At 40.0% G+C, this 20,613-nt stretch overlaps 1 protein-coding gene across 13 annotated transcripts in view; it reads right to left on the reverse strand.

Moving 5' to 3' along the window:
- The window catches only part of LOC137194624 (disco-interacting protein 2 homolog C), a 240,339-nt gene that overhangs the window by 110,111 nt on the left and 109,615 nt on the right, over positions 1 to 20,613 (reverse strand). For 6 of the 13 annotated variants that reach the window (XM_067606706.1, XM_067606704.1, XM_067606702.1 and 3 more), the window contains one exon: positions 1,964 to 2,041. In XM_067606706.1, the coding sequence (XP_067462807.1) occupies positions 1,964 to 2,041 (78 nt within the window). Of the gene's footprint in view, positions 1 to 1,963; positions 2,042 to 14,319; positions 14,839 to 20,613 lie in introns of those variants that run through there. The other 7 variants (XM_067606715.1, XM_067606714.1, XM_067606703.1 and 4 more) reach the window with 3 other exon arrangements.

Genomic DNA, 20,613 nt, shown 5'->3' on the forward strand with positions numbered 1-20,613 from the left:
GCTTTGGCAATGCCAGTGTGTCTGCTGGTCTCCAGTGACGCTCCAGTCTCATCCTCAGCACTCAGCATGACGCGGCGTGTAAGAGGCTCTCATGACACCTCGACAAGTCGTTCTACAAAGTGGACTTTTAGATTGTTGGTGGTCGGATCCACCTCACCGTTCTGTATAAAAGGTATGTGGTGCGTTACCAAAACTACTCAACTGGTGATGATTTATTAAATCAGAGGAAAATCTTCTATCTAGTTTCCTTTAGAAGAAAACCCCAAAAAGTGCAAATTGGAAGCCCGTTTGACAAAAACAACAACATAAATAAATAAAGATGTATTCTTGTAAATGAAGTATTGCACTTTCAAACCCTGGAACAGCCTGCAGGGCTCGTCAGTCAAACAAAGACCACATAAGAGTATCGTCATCATAGGATAAAAGTAATTCTCTCTGTGTAAAAGCACCATAATCTTCATTGTTTTGACATTTTGGCAACGTAATAAAAAGTCTCTTTACTCACATCCTTTATGCACAGACAAAGTGCTGATGGAAAGTCCCAAAGAGAGAGTTACTGTAGTTTCATGTATCTGTAGTCGAAGTCCACGAGTGCAAAAATACTACATACAGCCAAGTTCATCAGAAAATCATTTCAAGTCTGTTCTTTCAGTTTATATGAAATAACGCACAGACATTTCAGCTATGAGTCCTTCAGTCTATTAGTCAACATGTCAGCAGGTTTATTGTGGAAAAGTTGTTGCGTCTCTGCTGTGAGGAGATCATCACATGTTCATCAGCCCATCTGGGACGCTCCACTAACTATCAAAAATGATTGAAAGATACTCTACTAATGCAGCACTGCACTCTTATACACACTAAAAATCACTGGGTTCAAATTTTAACCAGTTTGGATCCAACACATGACAATACTGGGTTAATGTTATCCAGAAAGCTACTGAAGACAAAGGCTTGTTTTGACCCAGTTTCAGTGTTATTTTTTTATTTTACTATTGGCTTATTTAGCCAAACTAAAGCTTGTTATAATCTTCTCTACTCTGTTTAAACTTACATGTCAGGGTTTGTTATTGATTGTTAATAACTTGTGTATCTTTTGAATGTCACATGCACATCGTTTTATATGAGTAACAAAACATTTATGACAGTTTTTAGCTAAAGCTTGTTGTGCTAGTGAGGTTAACCCAGTGTTGTATTGGTGCTGTATTGATCCAAACTGGGTAAAATTTTGAGCCAGTGGTTTTCAATGTTCGTCAGATTCACAACGGACAGAACTGCTGCAACAGAACCAGAGATATCATCTTTTTTATTCCATGTATTCTTCTTTCTTGTCAAAACCTGGAAACTACTTTTCCCACAATGCAACTCCACTGTACAGATTCAGGTCTGTTATGCTAGTAGTGGCTAATGTAGCCTGGAGTTGCTAGCAGATATCTGGTAACCTCAAACTCCACACCTCCGGAGATTGTTTTCACTTTCACAGTTGAAGTCTTCATCAACAACTGACGCTGACTCAACTGACATCACTTCATATATCAGATTTCACGCAGCTCTTTCTGTAGACACAAATACTACTTTTTACACACATGAAGTCGTATTCACCAACATGTGTGAACAAACTGTGACGTGTAAAATCGCTGGAGTTCCCCTTTAATATTTGAGTCTCTTCAACTGTGAGCAAACGACAGGAATCATTGTGATGACTTGTAGTAAGAGCCTGACCTTAAATCCAGTACTTCACTCTGTCTAACTCTGTCCTGACTTTGTTTATTATTTAAAGGTTGTTCATTAGTTACTTTTGCACAGTATTTATTTGTTTTTCTTTGCCAAGAATAATAGATTTAATAGGAAAAAACTGAAAAGGTTCATGCTAAAGATGATTTTTGAACAATTTTCTTTCATTTTTATTTATTTGGTATCATAAAAACAAAAAAAAATTCAGAGTTAAAAGGTGAAAGAGTCTCACTTTTACCTGGTGCTTGTGGGAAGTAGGCTCCAATCAGCTTGGATCGCTTCTTCTCATAGCCCTTCTGTGTAATATCACCTGTCAGAGACACACAGAGAGAGAAACATTTACTTTCCATATTCTTTTATATATCGGTTTAATGTTGCAGTATAATTAAAATATTTGAGTTCCTGAAACATTACAGAATAAAACATCATCACAAATGCATGTTGCACACATAAGTCTGTTTCTGTAAATCTATCTTAGACGCTAAAATCAGGAAACAAACTACAACCAGCTGAATAAATGGAAACTAGCGGAGACACGGAGAGACTGAAGCGAAACGTAAACATGACACTTTCACAAAAAAAAGCTGCAAACTGTTGCATCGAAAACACAAAGCAGTCAGAAAGAAAAGACTTATCACATTATGCTTCGTCATTCTCTCCACTCAACCAAGACCAGATGGTGCAGTTTCTGTGTGTGTGTGTGTGTGTGTGTGTGTGTGTGTGCGTGCATACATTTGGAAGTACTACAAGTGCACTTAATTCATCTTTCACGCTGCAACGAACCACCCTTAAAACTTGCTGACCGATCCTCCCGAGTGAAGTGATTAATCACATCTACCTACTGAAAAGGGTAAAAATCAGCACATTTCCACACAAAGCACATCTGAATCGAACGGCTCTTTATAAATTATTCTTGGCGTCGCGTTTCGTCCTCCGGCCGGGGGGGGGATTACCACACGAGAGGGGTTTGCCACATTCTCGAAGAAAGTTTAGAAAAGAGAGCCGACGAAATGAACAGTTGAGTGACTGAAGATATTTATCCCCACCCCGACTCCTGCTCGAGTCAAGCAAAACAAACCAGAAACACTGATAAATAGTTTTTGGGTGAAATACGGTAAGAACAGCAGAAAGGCATCATGGGAATTGGAGTTTTAAGAGCTAACGGAAAGTACAGAGGAAGAAAAAAAAGTAATGGAGGTCAATGTGAAAGCAGAGATGAGAGAGAGAGAGGGGGGACGTGGGTAATGGAGTTTGTAAAGTGTTGAGTGGCAGCGATGGATCTGTTTGTGCAGATTAAGACCTGTCCTTCAAACTGGTAATGGCAGGTGAGGGGGGGGGGGGGGGCAGGCAATGGAGAGCAAGCATTTTATAAACATGTATTAGATGGAGATGCTCAGTCGGTTTGGGACTACTCTGATAGGGGAAGAGGAGGATGAAGAGGAGGGTGAGGTAGACAAGGGGAAAGAGGAGAAATAAGGAGAGGAATATAAAATGAAAAGGGGGAAGGGAGTTTAAGAGAAGGAAGACAAGCTGATGGACGATGAGGATAGAGGAAAGGTAAACTACATGAGGAAGAGGAAATAGAAAGAAGGTGAGAAAGCATTTTGATTTTGTTGCATTTTTTTTAAATGCAAACATACCTTTTAAACATTAGAGGTAATTTTCTCCACTTAATTTGTCAAAAAGCCTAAATCAGCTTTCTTACATGATTGAGACAATTTTAGATCTAATGTACTTCTTTTACAACTGCTAAAGGCATCTGTCCTACACACGTGGACCAAACTCTACTTTCTGTTATGTTATACTGTTATAATGTCAGATGTCTGAGTTAAACATAATCAAAGTTCCAAAACTCGAGGTTAATGTATGTAAAAATGCTCCCTGCGAGTCAAAAACCAGGGCGTCAACCTGCTTCTTTTGCAACGTTATCTACCTTGCCGTCGCGCATGCCCATAAACAGCCATCTGTTCTGTAGCCTCGGTTGCTAAGGTTGTTGCTATGTGTTGTTCACGTTGTTCATTCTCATATTTCGGATCAGATTTCGACTCAGGTATGTACACGTGTATTTGAGAAGTTGACATTTCAAGTGAAGCACAAGAAAAAGTAGTGAAATCCTACGACTATAGTTTGTTTCATGGTTTGTTGATGTAGCATCCGGGGCATCAAGAGCTGACCAATCAGAACAGAGTGAGCTCATCAGGAGGCGGGCCTTAAAGAGACAGGAGCTAAAACAGCCTGTTTCAGACAGAGGCTGAACTGAGGGGCTGCATAAAGGGCCAGTATAAGATAAATAAGTAAATAAGGAGTTTTTAAAATGCAAAAATATTAGTTTAGTAAAGTTGTTTTAAATCTGTACTTTTAAATGTGGTTATCTGCAGCTTAGTGCATTATATGCATGTTGATTTATGACAGAAGGAAACCAAAACAAACCAATTAAATGCACAACTCTTATTAAGCCTAAATGTGCTTTTTTATACAGTCAGAAATTCTGTGACAACTGTAACTGACACTGCAGAGGACGAACCGATGAGCTCAGGAACAATTTTTCTCTGACTGGTGGATGACTATGTTTAAAAAAAAAAGAAAAAGAAAAAGAAAAATCCAGGGGAAATCAGAGCGGAGAGCAGTCAGAGTAGCAGGAAGCAGATCTGAGCGACACTAAATCTGCAGCGGATTTGTCGAACACAGGAAAAGCTGTTTGTGCGGCTGACTTGACAAATCCGTCTTAAAACACAAGTACATGTGACTAACTGGCTAAGATCAAGAAACCAACTGTGGGGCTCGGACGTCATCGGTGACGATGTCAGCTCTGTGTGTGTGTGTGTGTGTGTGTGTGTGTGTGTGTGTGTGTGTGTGTGTGTGTGTGTGTGTGTTTCTGGTAGTGGCACATGGCAATAATTAGCATCTCGGGTAGGGGATCTAACAACCCCACAGAGAGAAAGAGACACAAATGCTGCAGGTTGAAAAGAGAAAGTAAAGTGTGACCTTGTCTTCCAGATAGTGACTTCAGGTGACACACACACACACACACACACACACACACACACACACACACACACGTCTACACACACTCAGCTCCAAACCATTTCCTTGACTTAACTGGGATTTTATCAGAGTCAAAGTGAAATGAACGCGTCAGTCAGAGAGCTTTAGATTAGACACCGTAACAGATCTGTGTTTGCAATCTGCATCCGATCACACACTGAGACAAGCGGTCAGTCAGTGAATCAGTCAGGAAACTACAACAAGATTAACGCTGTCAAATTAGATCGAGCGCCTGAATGCAACATTTACTCACCCTCCTGTCATCCCTTGTTAACGGATTGTCAAAAAAAAGAGACAGACATGTGCTAAACTGTATCTTTAAAAGGATAAATCACTCTTATTTCAGTCTTGAGTCCTGTTTTTGTACTTTTGTCCTTATTGTTTTCACCAATTTAAAGGGAAATTCCGGTGTATCTCAACCAGACTCAGGTTATCTGTCCAGTTTCTCTGGATGTGGATCCCTCTGAAGCTAACAATAATGGCTAGCTTCCATGTTGTCTTACATGCAGACTCAAGAGACAAGCGTTTTGAAATGATTCATCTAAGAAAACATGTTGATTTGGAAAGCCGTAGGAGGGTCAACGGCTCGCCTTGATACGGGTCGTTTGGAGTTACCAGAATCTCCGTGAGGGAGCCGGTGAGTGTAAAAGTTAGCGTGACCCATAGAGCCACAATGACCACATTTATGAGAAATCATGACGGGTTGAAATAAACTGGAATCCGCCTTTTAAATAACTGAGATCTGGGAACACCGCCACATCGCTAAGAGACACACACACAAGCAGTCAGATGGTCAGACAAGATGTAAACAAGCCAATGAATTATCCAGATGATCTAAACCAGCAGTGATAAAAGGATGTTTGGGGGTTTTTTTTTATCTGACTTTCTTTAATTTGTACTTTTTGGGACTTTAAAAATCCTTCATAACTCAACCCTCGATCGATTTTAAGGGTCTACAAGCCAAAAATGTTGGGAATCACTGATCTAAACCATGATATTTGGAGGTAAACCTGACAGTGACCATCCTTAAAATGTTGTTAATAATCAAACATTGTACAGGAAAACTTACTGCAGGTCAAAGGTTAAGCAAGAAGTCGGTCTATGAGCTGTGATGGATGTTTATAACCAACAGTTTGGGTTTTATTTCATAATAAGTGCATGTAAATTCCCAGATTTCATCATTTAACCTGATGAGTATAATATTAGTATAACTGATAGGAATGAAAACTAATAAAAAAAATATGTCCACAGCTGTAATAAAGCGGTCCAGGACCAGGAGCAGGAATGAAGGAGGGTTAGTTGATGAGGATCTTTATATACAGTGGAGACAAAGGAGGAAGGAAGGATGACTCAGTCTGTCTGACTGTCTGACTCTCTCTCTCTCTCTCTCTCTCTCTCTCTCTCTCCCTCTGTTAAAACACAAAACACTGCGCTCTGGATGATGTTGCCACAGGCCGGTGCAGACAGGTCAGGGAGAGCTGGTGTAACACTGTGAAGAGGTTTCCTGTTCATCCACACACACTCAGTCCCTGACGACTAGTTTTATAGCAAAGTAGTTAAGCTGAAGAGAACATTATGAAACTCAACAACAAGTTCAAATTTTGGCCAGTTTGACCCAGATAGCAACTTATAATTTTGAAATACTTTTGCTAAACCTATGAGAACTACAGCTACAGAATAGATTTTTACAGAAATGGTCATTTAAATGATCAGATTATACTTGAATATTAGATTATTTTGCTTCAGAGCATCAGTGAAACATCTCAGGTTGGAGGAATATAAAGATGTGATCATTCTCCACTTAAAAATCAGCAATATTAGTAGTTCATGGTGTTTGCAGAACATCGGTTTGGCATAATAATACAGCCTCTTGAACCAGGATGTACTGAAGCACCATAAATCTTTATGATATTCATTATAAACAGCAGCACAGTCAGAAATCATCAGCACCAAAATTTCCAAGCTCACAGAAAATCACAGCTGCAGACGCTCCACATTCACACAGTTACACACAAAAGACCGAAGTTTAACCCTTCATAACTGATCTCTATACCAAACCTCTGAACCACTAATCTATAAAAATATGCATCAGCCGCACAAAACTTTTGAATTATTTCCATTTTTGTACATTTCAGGCTGTAAGACTGGTGTTCAGGTTCACTGCTCTTAAATGTACAAATGGATCTACTTGAAAAAGATATTCCCTTTTTTTTTTACATAACATATAACATTTTGCAATAAAGATATGATAATGATATCTGAGTAAAGATATTATGCAGCTGAACCAGCTGAAGTGTTGACAAGATGCCACTATACTTGACAGTAAATGTTATTTAGAGAGAAAAAGTCAAATATTCATTCTGCATTTTCTTTTTGCACACTGACACCGATCCGTCAGTCTCTGTTTCACACACACACACGTTCACATCTGGAAGTCCTCAGCCAGTGTTACTTATTTCCTTGCGACACACAGAGCGGTGGTGGTGGTGGTGGTGGTGGTGGTGGGGGAAAGTGGGGGCGATGTGAGAGTCTAAGGATCAAACTTTTTCTGTCGCAAGCTCGCTCCTCTAACCTCAAGTCCCGAGAGCAAACAGAGACAAAGTGTAGTAAAACAAAGTAAAGACACGACGAGGACCACGCAGGCTTTACTGTTCTCACAGCACCATGTACGGTACATTACCCACTTCAGACCGCCGTTTATCTCCGAGTAAAGTGCCCTTCGATTGTTTTGAAATATGCACGCGGCAGCCTGATGACAGCTGTATAACCTCACTATAAGCTGCCTATGAATTATTGACAATCAGGCGCACGCTGCACCCTCAGCGACTCCCTCCGCTGACGTCAAGCTCCTCCGCTCTTAACCTCGACCTCGGTGTCAAAACCCCGCGGGAAGTCGAGGAACAGATCCCTCCCTTCATGCACTTGCATCTGTGTGGCCGCTATAGAAGTCTCTATGGCAACCGATGATGTAATGAATACCAGGTTATGTAATAACGCCGCAAACTCTAGTTAAACGTCCGTCTAAATGAATGAAGAATGTGATAAAATTTGACACTGAATTCATTTTTTACAATCATATTTGAGAGGCTGAAACATTATATTGCCAAAAGTATGTGGACACATCCTTTTTTTTCTCCTCTCTGGGGCTTTTTTCCCAGGTTTGAGCCAGACTTGTGTGTTCTTTATAAGTTTATGTCAACAGTTTGTGTTCGGCTATTTCCTGTTTCACCCGTGCACAAAACCAGCTTTTCCCAGTTTGGTGTGGAAGGACTTGACTGGCCTGCCCAGATCCCTGACCTCAACACCATCCAACACCTTTAGGATGAACCGGAACCAGATCTTATCAGTGTTCGGACCTCACCGATGCTCTTGTTCGTCTGAATGGGAGCAAATCCCTGCAGCCATATTTCCAAAATCTGATGGAAAGACTGAAACCAGAAGAGCGGAGGTTGTTATAGCAGCAGATTATTTGACCTCATGGTTTTGGAATGACATGTTCACATATGGCTGTAATGTTTCCAGTAGCGTCCACATACTAATCTGTTTTATTTAATTACCTATATTACACATCTGCGTTTTAAAACCTTTTTATTGTTTTACTTCTTTTAAATATGCTCTGCCACTTAACCGACTTCTGTTCTTTAATTTCTAGAAGAGTGTAAAGTCATCATTAAGCCGTACGTCCCCTTCCTGTCCGCTCCAGTCTGGTATTACCATCACCGCCTGGTAGACTCTTCTCCTCTGTGGTTCAACGATGGTGGAATAAGCTACGCAGCTCCACACAGTCTGTTGACTCCCAACGAGAAACGCCCGAAAACCTGAACATTAAAACTGTGAAAACTTGATTGTGGCACTTCTTTCCTGTTGTTTATTGTATTTGTTACGCATTAACTCCATTTCTCATTGCACTCAGTCAGATACTTGAGTCCTCTAATGCTTGATTATCTCGCCTAACTTCAAACTCACTTTAGATAAAAGTGACTGCAAAATGACAAAATATATATAGAGATATAAAGATATGTAGTGTATTTTCTATGTGTGTGTCCTGTGTCTTGTACATATAAAGATCTTTTGTTTTATATGCAGCTGTGCAACACTTTGGGCCCAAGATGTAATTTCCCTCTGGTGCGATAAAGTATATCTTATCATATCATGATTTTTTTTTTAAACAATGCACATGTCAAACATGCTCGGCAATAAAAGTGCAGCGTCAGAGCATAAATCTGCTCCGCTAAGTCACCTAAATGTGTGTGTGGGGAGTCAGTTTGTACAGAAACAGCAGGGCTGAGCCTCCATGACCATATACAGTAAGAGAGAGAGAGAGAGAGAGAGAGAGAGAGAGAGACAGAGAGAGAGAGAGAGAGAGAGAGAGAGAGAGAGAGAGAGAGAGAGAGAGAGAGAGAGAGAGAGAAGGGACAACAGTGCCAGAAAAGACCATGACAACGAGAGAGAGAGAGATGGGGGGGAAAAAGAGATAGAAATATAAAGAAAAAGAATAAGAAGCTTTAGGAAAGAGAAGGAAGAACAAGAGAGAAAGAGCAGGAGAAAGCTTGATTATGATTAAAAAAAAGAGATGAAGGGAGAGGAAGAGGAAGAGAGAGAGAGAGAGAGAGAGAGAGGAGTGTTGCATCTAGTCAGCACCTAAAAAGGAAGCAGAGTTGATTTTATTGTTTCCACGCTGCAACAGTAGATATAGAAAGAAAGAGAGAGAGAGAGAGAGAGAGAGAGAGAGAGAGAGAGAGAGAGAGGAGAATTATGAGAATAAAAACTGTTAGTGAGAAGATAGATATGAACAGGAAGAGAGAGAGAGAGACTGCAGAAAAAGAAGGAGAAAAAGGAGGTGATGTACAGCGAAGAGACGTAGAGAGAAAGAGGGAGAAAACAGAGTTTCTGTCATGTGACTCTTGGTGCTGGAAGCCAAAAATATATATTATATAATAACAATAAAGTTTATTTATATAGCGCTAATGTCTGCAGACTTGATGCTGTGTGTCTGATCCTGACTGAGATGTTGAGAACGTCGTCTCCAGAACTAAACAACAGGATCAGTCGCCCTGAAACGACATATAATGATGTTCAAGTGGACGAATGCATCGACAAAACGTCTGACTTTCACACGTTTAGGTCGCCGTTCACTTCCTGTTTACAATCAGCAAAACGTTCCACATTTCCAACCTTTTTTTTTTTTTTTTTTTTAAATTTATGACCATGACAGTCCCCTAACCATAACCACGTGGTTATTACTGTAACCATGACGACATGACTGAAGAAAGTGATCATTTTTAACCCAAACCATGATCTTTCCTTAAACCCGACCAAGTGGTTTTTGTGCCTGAACCCTGACCAGACCTGAACCGCAGCGTCATTATATCATCAAACACCATTATTCTTAACAGCAACGTGTGACGGTTATGTCCTGTCGATCACTGCCGATTAGAAGAGCATATACCAATGAGATGTTGTCGTTTAATTCGGGGGAGGCTCCACTGATTGATCTGTAGTTGCAGTAGTTTGATTGATCACGGTTGTTTGCAGCACTTTTCACATAGTCGGGTACAAAACCAGAGGATAGCGACTAATCATTACGAGCTTACCACATATATATCCTGCACGAATCATATATTATCATATAATATCATTATTATTAACATTTCATCAATTTACAGCTTTTATTCAGAGTGAGCTTCAGTTTGCCGAGTCACCAAAACTACTAATATTAAAACACTTTTAAACAATTTGGTCAGATTGAAACAGAAGAGCTAGCCTTTATTCTCAGGGTTCTGAGATTAAATAAGAATGTGTGTAGATATCTGCGGAGAATTTAGCTCGAGTTGTTACCCTGATAAGCAAAAATTTGGGCTCAGATAAGAAAAATATTCTTATATAATGGAAAAACAAAATCTTCCTCACACACACACACACACACACACACACACACACACACACACACACACACACACACACACACACACACACACACAGAGCTTTGTATCCTTAAAAAAAAACACATACAAACAATCAGTTGAACCAAAAGGAAACGCCCAAGGACTCCACTGGGGATGAGGGCGAGGAAAACACACACACACACACACTCCTGATTGCATGCAGGTGGGTGCAGTTGGAAGCAGCAGGTGTTTACAGTAACAACACGCTGAGTCAGGATTGAAATTCATCTCCACACAGGTAGAAACACACACACACACACACACACACACACACACACACACATAGAGAGAGGGGAAGAGGCTCATATACAGGCACAGCAAGCCTGTTTATCACTATACAATAAGCTTTGCATTATAAGGCTTTGAATTTCAATTCCAGTGTGCTTTTTCTTTCTTTTTTTTTTTTTTTTATGTTTGACCTTCACTGAGATCAGGATTTTCTGCACGCTGAGATAATTCTGTCTTCCTTCGGTTTGACTCTCCTCAAAAAACTCAAAAAATTGATGGTTGTCAAACTGAAAAATGTTTCCTGTTCTCCTCTTTGATTCCTATGAGGACGGTTTTATGATATTTTCCCCAGACAGCAAAACTTTAAAAGCTTTTTTTTTTTTTTTGCCTTTTTTGATGTTTAGCAGCCTTTTCCTTTCCCTTTAAAAAAAAAAAAAACATTTCCAACTGTGGAAACAGAAAGAAAAGGTAACTGCGAACGCAAACACCATCTCCCATCTGAGTGTCAGACAAAGTACACATGGCTAGAAAGAAGCAAACTACTTGCCAAAGGTGTGAAAATAACTAACCTCCCTCTGCGGTCGCCGTAGAAATTTGAGAGAGAGAGAGAGAGAGAGAGCATGTAACCATTTTTTTTTTTTCCTCATGGCACATACCAATTATAAAATATATGTAAGTTGGATTTCAAGATGTAGTTTCAAATGATTTATGGCCATCCTGTTGCACTTCTGGAAAAAAAGAGCTAACTGTGCTGGCTTCAGTTCCAGTAAAACCATTACACGCACAATAAGAAGAAGAAGAAGGTCTGGGTGGAAAGTCCCCATCACAGTTTATGTTCGACCACATAAAACCACCGAGGAAATGAATTTGTCTCGAACGCGTGGCCTCATTAGTGGAGTCACTTCATCACAGCGCACACGGAGTTAATTTAGCTTCTCTCGCTGAAAGATGACAGTAAATAATTCACTGTGAACCACAAAAGATGGTTCAACTACTGCTGATTCTGTATTATTACTACTTGTAAAACGTAACGTGAGCAAGAGAACAATTTCCATTTGTTGGAAATACAAATGTGACAAGGATTAATGGCGGTGGTCAGTCCGTAGCTGGCCAACAATATCCAACACCATAAAGGCGCATGCTATGTAAAAAGTGTCAAAAGTGCATTTATCAGTCTCTATACAAGGTAAACTGACTGTGCTGTTCACAAGTTCAACGGTTTCTGAAATAAACCCAAACTTCCTTCCATTTGTTTTACATACAGGTCATCTAAAACACATTCCTGATGAATTCCTTATTAACGTGAGCATTGTCCAAGACAACGGCAGCTTTTATTTGACCATAAAAGGTGGTCAAAAGATTAATTTTCCAGCAAACTAAAAGAAGAAGCTCCACGTACGTTTGGAAGTGTTTATGTTTCATCACATTTCCAGTGGTTGCTCTCCCTGGTTTATGCAACGCTAGCAAGAAGGTATCTTGGATACATAACACGGCGTTACGCCAGAAAAGTTTCCTAAGCATGAAAGTTCATTCTTGACCTTTAAAAAAAAAAAAAAAAAAACAGTAGTTTGACAAAATAAACCCGACTCAAGGTCCACTTACTGGCTTTTTATGGAGCTTTCCGACTGTATGACACAAGAGTTTTAACTGTGCTTTGTTTGTACAGTAATCCGACACAAAGGAGAAGTCACCGTAAAAGCTGCTGAGCTCGCATGTCGACAGATGCATCTCCATGACAACTGAGCAAACTCCAGATGCTGATGAGCACGGTTGAAAGCTCTGAGGAAAAAAGCCAGTAAGTGGACGTTGATTTGGAGATGCATTGTCAAAGTGAAACGTCTCAGCAGGGATCCTTTAAAATCACATAAATGACATATAATACGATTACTGGGAGAAAAAATGTTTCAGTTAACAGTTTAATACCGTTATAAATCAACATGCAAGGTTTATTAAACTGCTGGTAACCATAGCAACAATAGGTTTCACACTACATAACGATTTCACTACAAACGACTTAAACACAAGCCTCCTTTTTTTCTCCTTTATTAACTTTATTTATTAACATTTACACACATTATAACCACTGTTGGCAAGTTACTTGATAATTGTGATTAATTACTGATTACACTAAAAGTAATTACATTATTCATTACTCAGCAGCAAAAGTAACACGTTACATTACTTGTTTCTTTCATTACTCAGTCATCAGATCCGTCAAAGTTGCTTTTTAACAACTCAAAATCACACAAACGCTGCATCTTTGGTATTTAACACATGCAGAAACAGAAAATTAGACGTCTGTGGTTTAACAAGCCGGCAGGATAAAGTTAGGAAGGATTTACTTAAAGTAACAATCTTGAAGATCTCTGTTTCGTTGTCTTTGGCGGCACCTGTGGCGATAGGAGGTAACTGCAGGTGTGTTTACACTTCCCACAGATCCAAAGTTGGCAACGCTGGCAGAGACCAGAAAAAAAACACTACGCTGCTTCACACACGAGTGAGTTGAAGAGCGAGTCTGTTGTGTTAGCTCCGCCTACCCTCTCTGGCCGACAACCGCTGCTGAGCGATGGAAAACGTGTCACTGATTATACGCCGCTTGTGATTTTTCCCAGGAACGTCGCCACAGACACCCAGTTCGTAATACTGCAAACGCAACGGCTTTCATCAGCGGGTCATAAGCTAAATCACTGTCGTGTTACCTCATTCAGCGACAGATAGCGACTAAATGAAAACCTTCTAGATTATTACTTTAACGTTAGCGAGCCGGCTAAGAAGCACGTTGCTGCATTTCTCCTCCTCCGGAGCAGTTTGACAGCTAAGCACAAAGACCACACTGATATCAACCCTCCATTAATCCCAGTAAGACAGTGAACCCGCTGACCCCCCCCCCCCCCAGAGTGTAAAAGTAACTGGGATCAGTAACTGTAATGTGATTACTGAGTTTAACGACTCCTTCCTGAAAAAAGTCCGTTAAGTGACACGGATTGTAACTGATTCCCAAACAACTATAAATCAAACTGCTGCAGAGTGTAGTACAGTAAATCTCTGAAGAACTATTAGCCATATTAGGAAAACTGGATGACTACATGTGCTGCTTCTACTACCAGCGTTATGAATGAAATCACCGACAGAAGTCGTGTTATTAACGACATTTTCACTGCTATTAAAACAACTGATGGCAAATTTAATTAATCTGCCAACTTCTGTCATATTCATGTCTTAAACTCTACTTCTGTTAATCCTTTAGAAAAACAAACACAGCAAAGCCAAAGAGTTGTGAAACGTTTTCTCCAATTAGCCTAATTAGATCAAGAAAATCAGCTCACACACACACACACACACGTTTGATATCTGGCGTCTTTCTACTCACCGATCATAACGCGAAAAGTCACCAGGAATAAAAAACCGACGCACCAGTCAAAGTCAGCTTCATGCTCCTCTCAGACCAGCTCCTGTGTCTGCGTCTGTGGTCCTCCAGTGTGTGAAAACACTGGTTGCTTATTCCCCATTGGCAGCAGCATACACACACACACACACACACACACACACACACACACACACTCTCTCTCTCTCAATTAACACGCACACACAAAGACAAGCAGCTTACTAGTTTCAAACAGGAGCAGGTCAACGTCCTCTCAAGAGACAAACGGCTCTGCTGACATTTAGCGACTGATGCTGTTCTTGTTGTTAAGACACACACACACACACACACACACACACACACACACACACACACACACACACACACACACACACACACAGACGACTCTGCAGCGCTGGATTGGTTGGCAATTACTCCACCGTTTACTTTCCTCTTTTAGTCTAGGAAGGAACAAACTATTTTTCCACTCAGCTCAGTGTGTGTGTGTGTGTGTGTTTGTGAGAGTGTGTGTGTGTGTGTTTGTGAGAGTGTGAACATGTGTGTGTGCCTATAAACAACAATCCCGTCTCCCCTCTCTCTCTCTCTCTCTCTCTCTCTCTCTCTCTCTCTCTCCTCTGTTGATACGGTCCGACCTGCCTGCCCAAACACGCTGCCCGGCGACATCAGCCAAACAAACAAATTGGGCTGTTTGTCGGCCGACTTCACAGCGAGGTGAGAGAGAGGACACACACACACACACACACACACACACACACGCACACACACACACACACACACACACACACACACACACACACACACATCTCTCCGGGTTTGTCCTCATATCCCCCAGCCTCCTACCCCTTGGGATGTGTAACTCCCATCTCTAGTGGTTACTATGGTGATAACAGACAACAAGAGGGCGGTGGTACTTAAAATACATTTATTGATGTTTCTGGAAATATTCAGAAGGACGCTGTAATAAAGTTAAACTCATGTTTGTCTCATTGAGCTGCATGAATGTTTTTTTTTCTAACTTCAGAACAAAATCCTGTAGTTTTATAAAACATATAGAAGTTTTATGAGCATTTTGTAGAATATATGATGTCGTTTGCCACCGTGGAAGAAACCACAGGAGACTCTGGACGAGATGACGACGGGAAATGTTTCCTGAAGGATTGATAATGACAATGTTTTGGTCCCTCCTTTGTATTTATATGGAGAGACAATAAACAGGAAGCTGTGACTGCTCAAAGATGTACAATTTACCTGATTTGAGCCTTTAAACAGCTGAACATGCAGACTGTGTGGTGCAGAAATGTTTGCTTTGACTGAAAAATGGTTAAAACTGTTGAGTCCAACTGAACGATACCTGAGCCTCATAACCTTTCTGAGATGAGTGTTTTTACAATAGCAAAGCTTTCACAGAAGAAGAAAGCAATAATAAATATAAACTACTGGGAATTTGACACGTTTTCCAGCACAGTTGTGATTCACATTCACACCTGGAGGCAACATCTACCTCCTGTTGGCCACTTCGGTGTTTAAATGAAACTCAAGAGGTCATATTATTCAAAATTTGAAGACAAAGATATGAAACGATGGATGCTTCTTCCTGTTTCTATAACGGACAGAACCTACTTTACTATTTTAATAAAAGGGGGATTTTAAGTAACTAAAAGCTGAAACATGACTAAACACACCTTCGATGGGCACATCACAACTTGTTAAGTTAGAACATTTCCACTTACAAATTCCTGAATATCAATATTTTTATTAAAAATTGACTCGACTCATCAACACGGTCGCACCCGCAGGCAACAACAAGTCTGTTTCTCATGTGATGCCAAAAACTGCAAGTTTTAAATGATCAACACGCGAGAATGTTATATACTGTAAATAAGAGACAGTTTGTTTGTTATTGCAGATCGCTGAGATGAAACAGTAATTCAACCTGCATGGATTTAATCTTTTGAACACCTGCCATGTAGTAGCGAGTTTAAAAAAGTTCCCGGTTTGTTCGGAGACAAACAGAAGAAGAAGAAACAGGTGTTTAGCTTGAGCAACGCAAGTGGATGAACTGAAAAAAAAGATAGAAGAGAGCTACAAAAAACTCTGAGACATCTGTCTGGACAGCTGATGTCTGATGTTTAGAGCAGACACCACAGAGACGAGGACCGACTGGCGAAATGTCACCAAGTTCAAAAAATTGCTCTCATAGATCACAACCTCTTTACATCAGACTGCAAGACATCTATATTCCAACACTCAGAATGAAAACAGAGGCCTTTAAATCTCCCATTATTATTCTAAAAACTGGATATTTATGACATGAAACATCACGTCTAATCATACAGGTATCACACACACACATATATACATCCTGCTCAACATCTCTAGAACAGGAAACACAGCTAGAAATACAAACATTTCCCAAATTTAAAATTCTGAACCTCTGGGGGGGGAAAGTCAAGCATAATAATGAAGTCATCCTGCAGTAAAACAAATCCTCCGGAGTGATTTAATTTCCTGCAGTTGAGGCAAAAAACAGACAGAGAGAAAGAGAAAGATGGATGGATTTGTTTTCTCACGACGCTGCGCTTCAACAAACTGACCTACATGTCCGAGGAAAGGAAAGTCCCCCCCCTCCACCCCCACCCCCCCACCTCCCGCCCTGCCGCCCCCTCGCCACCTTGTGATTTGAGCGGACCGACTCACGGCCAAGGATTTGGGTCACAGGGTCAATTTTTCCAGCAGATTACCCCGGACTGGGCGTCATGTGTCCGTTACAGCAGATTATAGCACGGTTTAGATTAAAAACACATTTCTGCGGCTCTTTGATGAGGCTTTTTACAGACTGAGACGTACATTAAAAGGGATGTTGAAAGTTCTCTGATAATCGCAGCAATTTTTATGGATTTTTTTTTTTTATAACACTGTATTATCTTGCTATGATAAAACCAATCAGGGGGGGAAAGTCAGTCAATATCAAATCAAATGTACTTTGGTGAAACTTTTATGCACCTGTTTGATTAGATCAATAAGTCAGACTGTCATCTGGTAAAACACTGTGACTACTGATTACCGTATTGGCTTGAATATAAGACCCCCCACTTTTCCAACAGCTGGTTTTGGAAGAAGACTTTCTAAAAGATACAACGGTGAAAAACTCTCATTAAAGCAAATCCTTCATTTATGTGTCTCGTCTATCAGTCGCACTCAAACACTGTCAGGCTGTTGGAAGCAGGCGAACGTTACAGTATTTTCTCTGCCAGATATCGTTTTTCATACTTGGCAGATAATTCGGTCCGCGGTGTGTTTCTGCAGTAAAGACGTCGGAAGACACTCTGGTTTCGTTTTCACGCGTCATGAATTTATGTCCTCTGCGACAGAAAAACATGTTACACGAGCCTTCGCAAACTCCTGCAAGTTAAACTGAGCTAACAAAACACTTTTAGGGACTGAGAAACTCTCTATAAATGGACTTTAAGACGCTCACTAGCCTAGAAACATTAAGGCTACAACAACCCATAATGCAACACTCTCTGTAGGAGTCGATGTTACACCGGTGCACACGTTCATGTAATTGTCTCATCCTCGAATATAAGACGACCATCACTTTTTCATATGTATTTTCCAGAGTAAATAACCATCTTGTATTCGGGCCAATACGATATTTTCCCAATTAATCAATTATTCTTGTGGTTTGTAAAATTATGATAAATGTCCCATCATTACTCTTCAAAATGTCTTGTTTTGTTCTGACAAACAGTCCAAAACCTGTGAAAAACTGTTGAAAACTACAAAATATCCACATCTAGGATGCTGGACCCAGTGAATTTGTCATTTTTTGCTCAAAACGTTGCCAATTGCCAATTTTCTATCGATCGAATAATCCATTAATCAGCTGATCGGTGCAGCTCTGGTGTGAACGCTCAGATTCAGATCGATTTCATTTTATGTTAATATGCAAATACAACAAAATTATAAAAATGTAGAATGAGAAGTTGTTTTTTGGGGTGTATACTGTGTGTGTGTGTGTGTCTGTGTGTCACCAACAGCTTAGATCCTGCAGCCGGTAAAAATTTGCCTACAGTAGAGATTCCCAATATAGAACAGGATAACCTTTGATACTCAATACAGCAGAGGTCCCACTCAGTGCCAACACACACACACACACACACACACACACACACACACACACACACACACACACACACATACAGTTCCTGCACCTGTGCTGCAGGTAAAGCTGGCCGTCAGTCAGGTGATATTTATCTTGAGGGCTGAGACAGTGACAGTTTGACTTCTGACAAACACATAAATCAAACAAACAAACGGTTCTCCAGCTGACCTTTGACCTCCCTGTAGAGGGATGTAGGTCAAGACAAAAAGGATGCATGTTGCCTTCTAAAGGATCTAAAGATATTAGTTTGTGGTTTTCCTGAAATGTTTTACCGCTTCCTTGATGCAAAGAGGCAGAAAATCAGAGAGAAACACTTCCTCATAAGTTTGAGAAAGTGTTTGATGATAACAATCTCCTGCCTGTTTTTATGCCAATCAACCTGTAATGTGTTGCAGCTACTCTTTATGTTGTAGTGTCGAGCCGTCTCTGAACACGCCCAGGACAAATAAAACTACCAACACTGAGTGATCACTTTCACCTGTTGATGCAGCGTTTCTAACAGGAGCATGGTAGGTTATAAGATAATATGAGAGCAACAAAAGCCAGATACTGAACCAGAAAATACAAAAACTGGAGCCGAAACTTGATGCAACAAGTTAAAGGATTCATCTTTAGTCAACAAATCTCATGCACAGAACCAAACTACCAATGAACTGATCTACTTATAAGTATTGTGTGTGAATCCAAAGCCTCATATATCTTATTCCTCTGTGTCGTAAACCTCTGTTGTTGTCCAAAAAACTGGGTGACATGTTCCATTTACAGTATTTCACTAGCTTATTGTGCTACATATCACAACTTCTTGACATTATACTGAAATTCTTTGGGAAATGTACAATGTCTGAGTCACAGTCTGATCAATACTGTTGTGCTGTTGCAGCCCTAAATAAAAAATGATGAAAATGTAATAATAAAACCACTGTAATAAATACTGTAAAACAGTACAATAAATAAAAGAAAATAACAAATAAATCGATAAGAAGAACTAAAACTAAAAAGTTTAAAATAAATACAATATAATTAATCATTAAATCAAATAAGTAATGGCCATAAAGCATTCTGGGTGAGGCTAAAGACGAGAGTTTTAAGTTTCCGTTCAAAGATACATGGTGAACGTCTACCGTGTGATTATTTTTAGTGGATATATACATGTCTACTGTTGTGTGTGTGTGTGTTCTAGTTTGTTTGTTTGTTTAAAGGCTTAAGTTGGAGATTCTCAGCTGCTGCCAGATTTATTTTTATCTCGGTGTAGCATCTTACAGGTTTATGTGTTTACTCAAGCTCATGTGTATTTTTTTTTTATCCTGACAATCAAACTTTTATCAACATATGAATTATCTCGCACTCTGCAGCATCTAAATCTGCGCTTGTGCCACGTTGACATGAGTTCGACAACCTATTGAATTCAATGAGTGCAGTGCGTTGTCTTTCCTGATACACAATTGGTCAAAATGTAAATGCAGTTCAGAATTTACAGTGTTTCTCATTTGTTTCTTATGTTTTTATGTATTTATGATTGTATCCTGCAGGGACATTGTTGTGTATTGTTGCCGAAACAGTGTTACTGTTTATCTTGATGCTGCTTTATTGGCCAAGAAGAAGAAATGTATCAAGCCAGATGAACTAAATGGAGATTAAATACAGTAAACTGGTAACACCTAACATTTATAAGGAGTATATAACCAATTAATAAATCATCTATCACTCTCTATATCACACTAATACTGTGTAGTTGTATTGATACTGTATAAGGATATATTTAAGTGCTTACTAACACATTTATCTCCTGCTATGAAGCATTTCTAAATCACTGCTTACATGGAGTATAACAAGTTGTAGTCATTGTTTGTTCCAACTCTTCCTTGCAGCACTGCACAGGGAGGTCAGAGGTCAGCATCAGATCAACACCCCAGAAGCAGATTCTTGCTCATTTGACGCCTCAGCAGGGCAGATGTTGACCAAAAAATGATCTGTTCGTCCAGTTAAGAGACCTGCCTGCTCCTCCACGCTGCCCTTTTCCAACCCTTTCTTTTAGCCTCGATGATGACAAATAATCTCTAAAATCGATCATCAACCAGAAGAAAGAAAACCACTTGAAAGATCTTTAGATGAAA

Source organism: Thunnus thynnus, chromosome 12 (genome assembly GCF_963924715.1).
Source record: "Thunnus thynnus chromosome 12, fThuThy2.1, whole genome shotgun sequence".
In the NCBI taxonomy this organism is placed as follows: domain Eukaryota; kingdom Metazoa; phylum Chordata; class Actinopteri; order Scombriformes; family Scombridae; genus Thunnus; species Thunnus thynnus.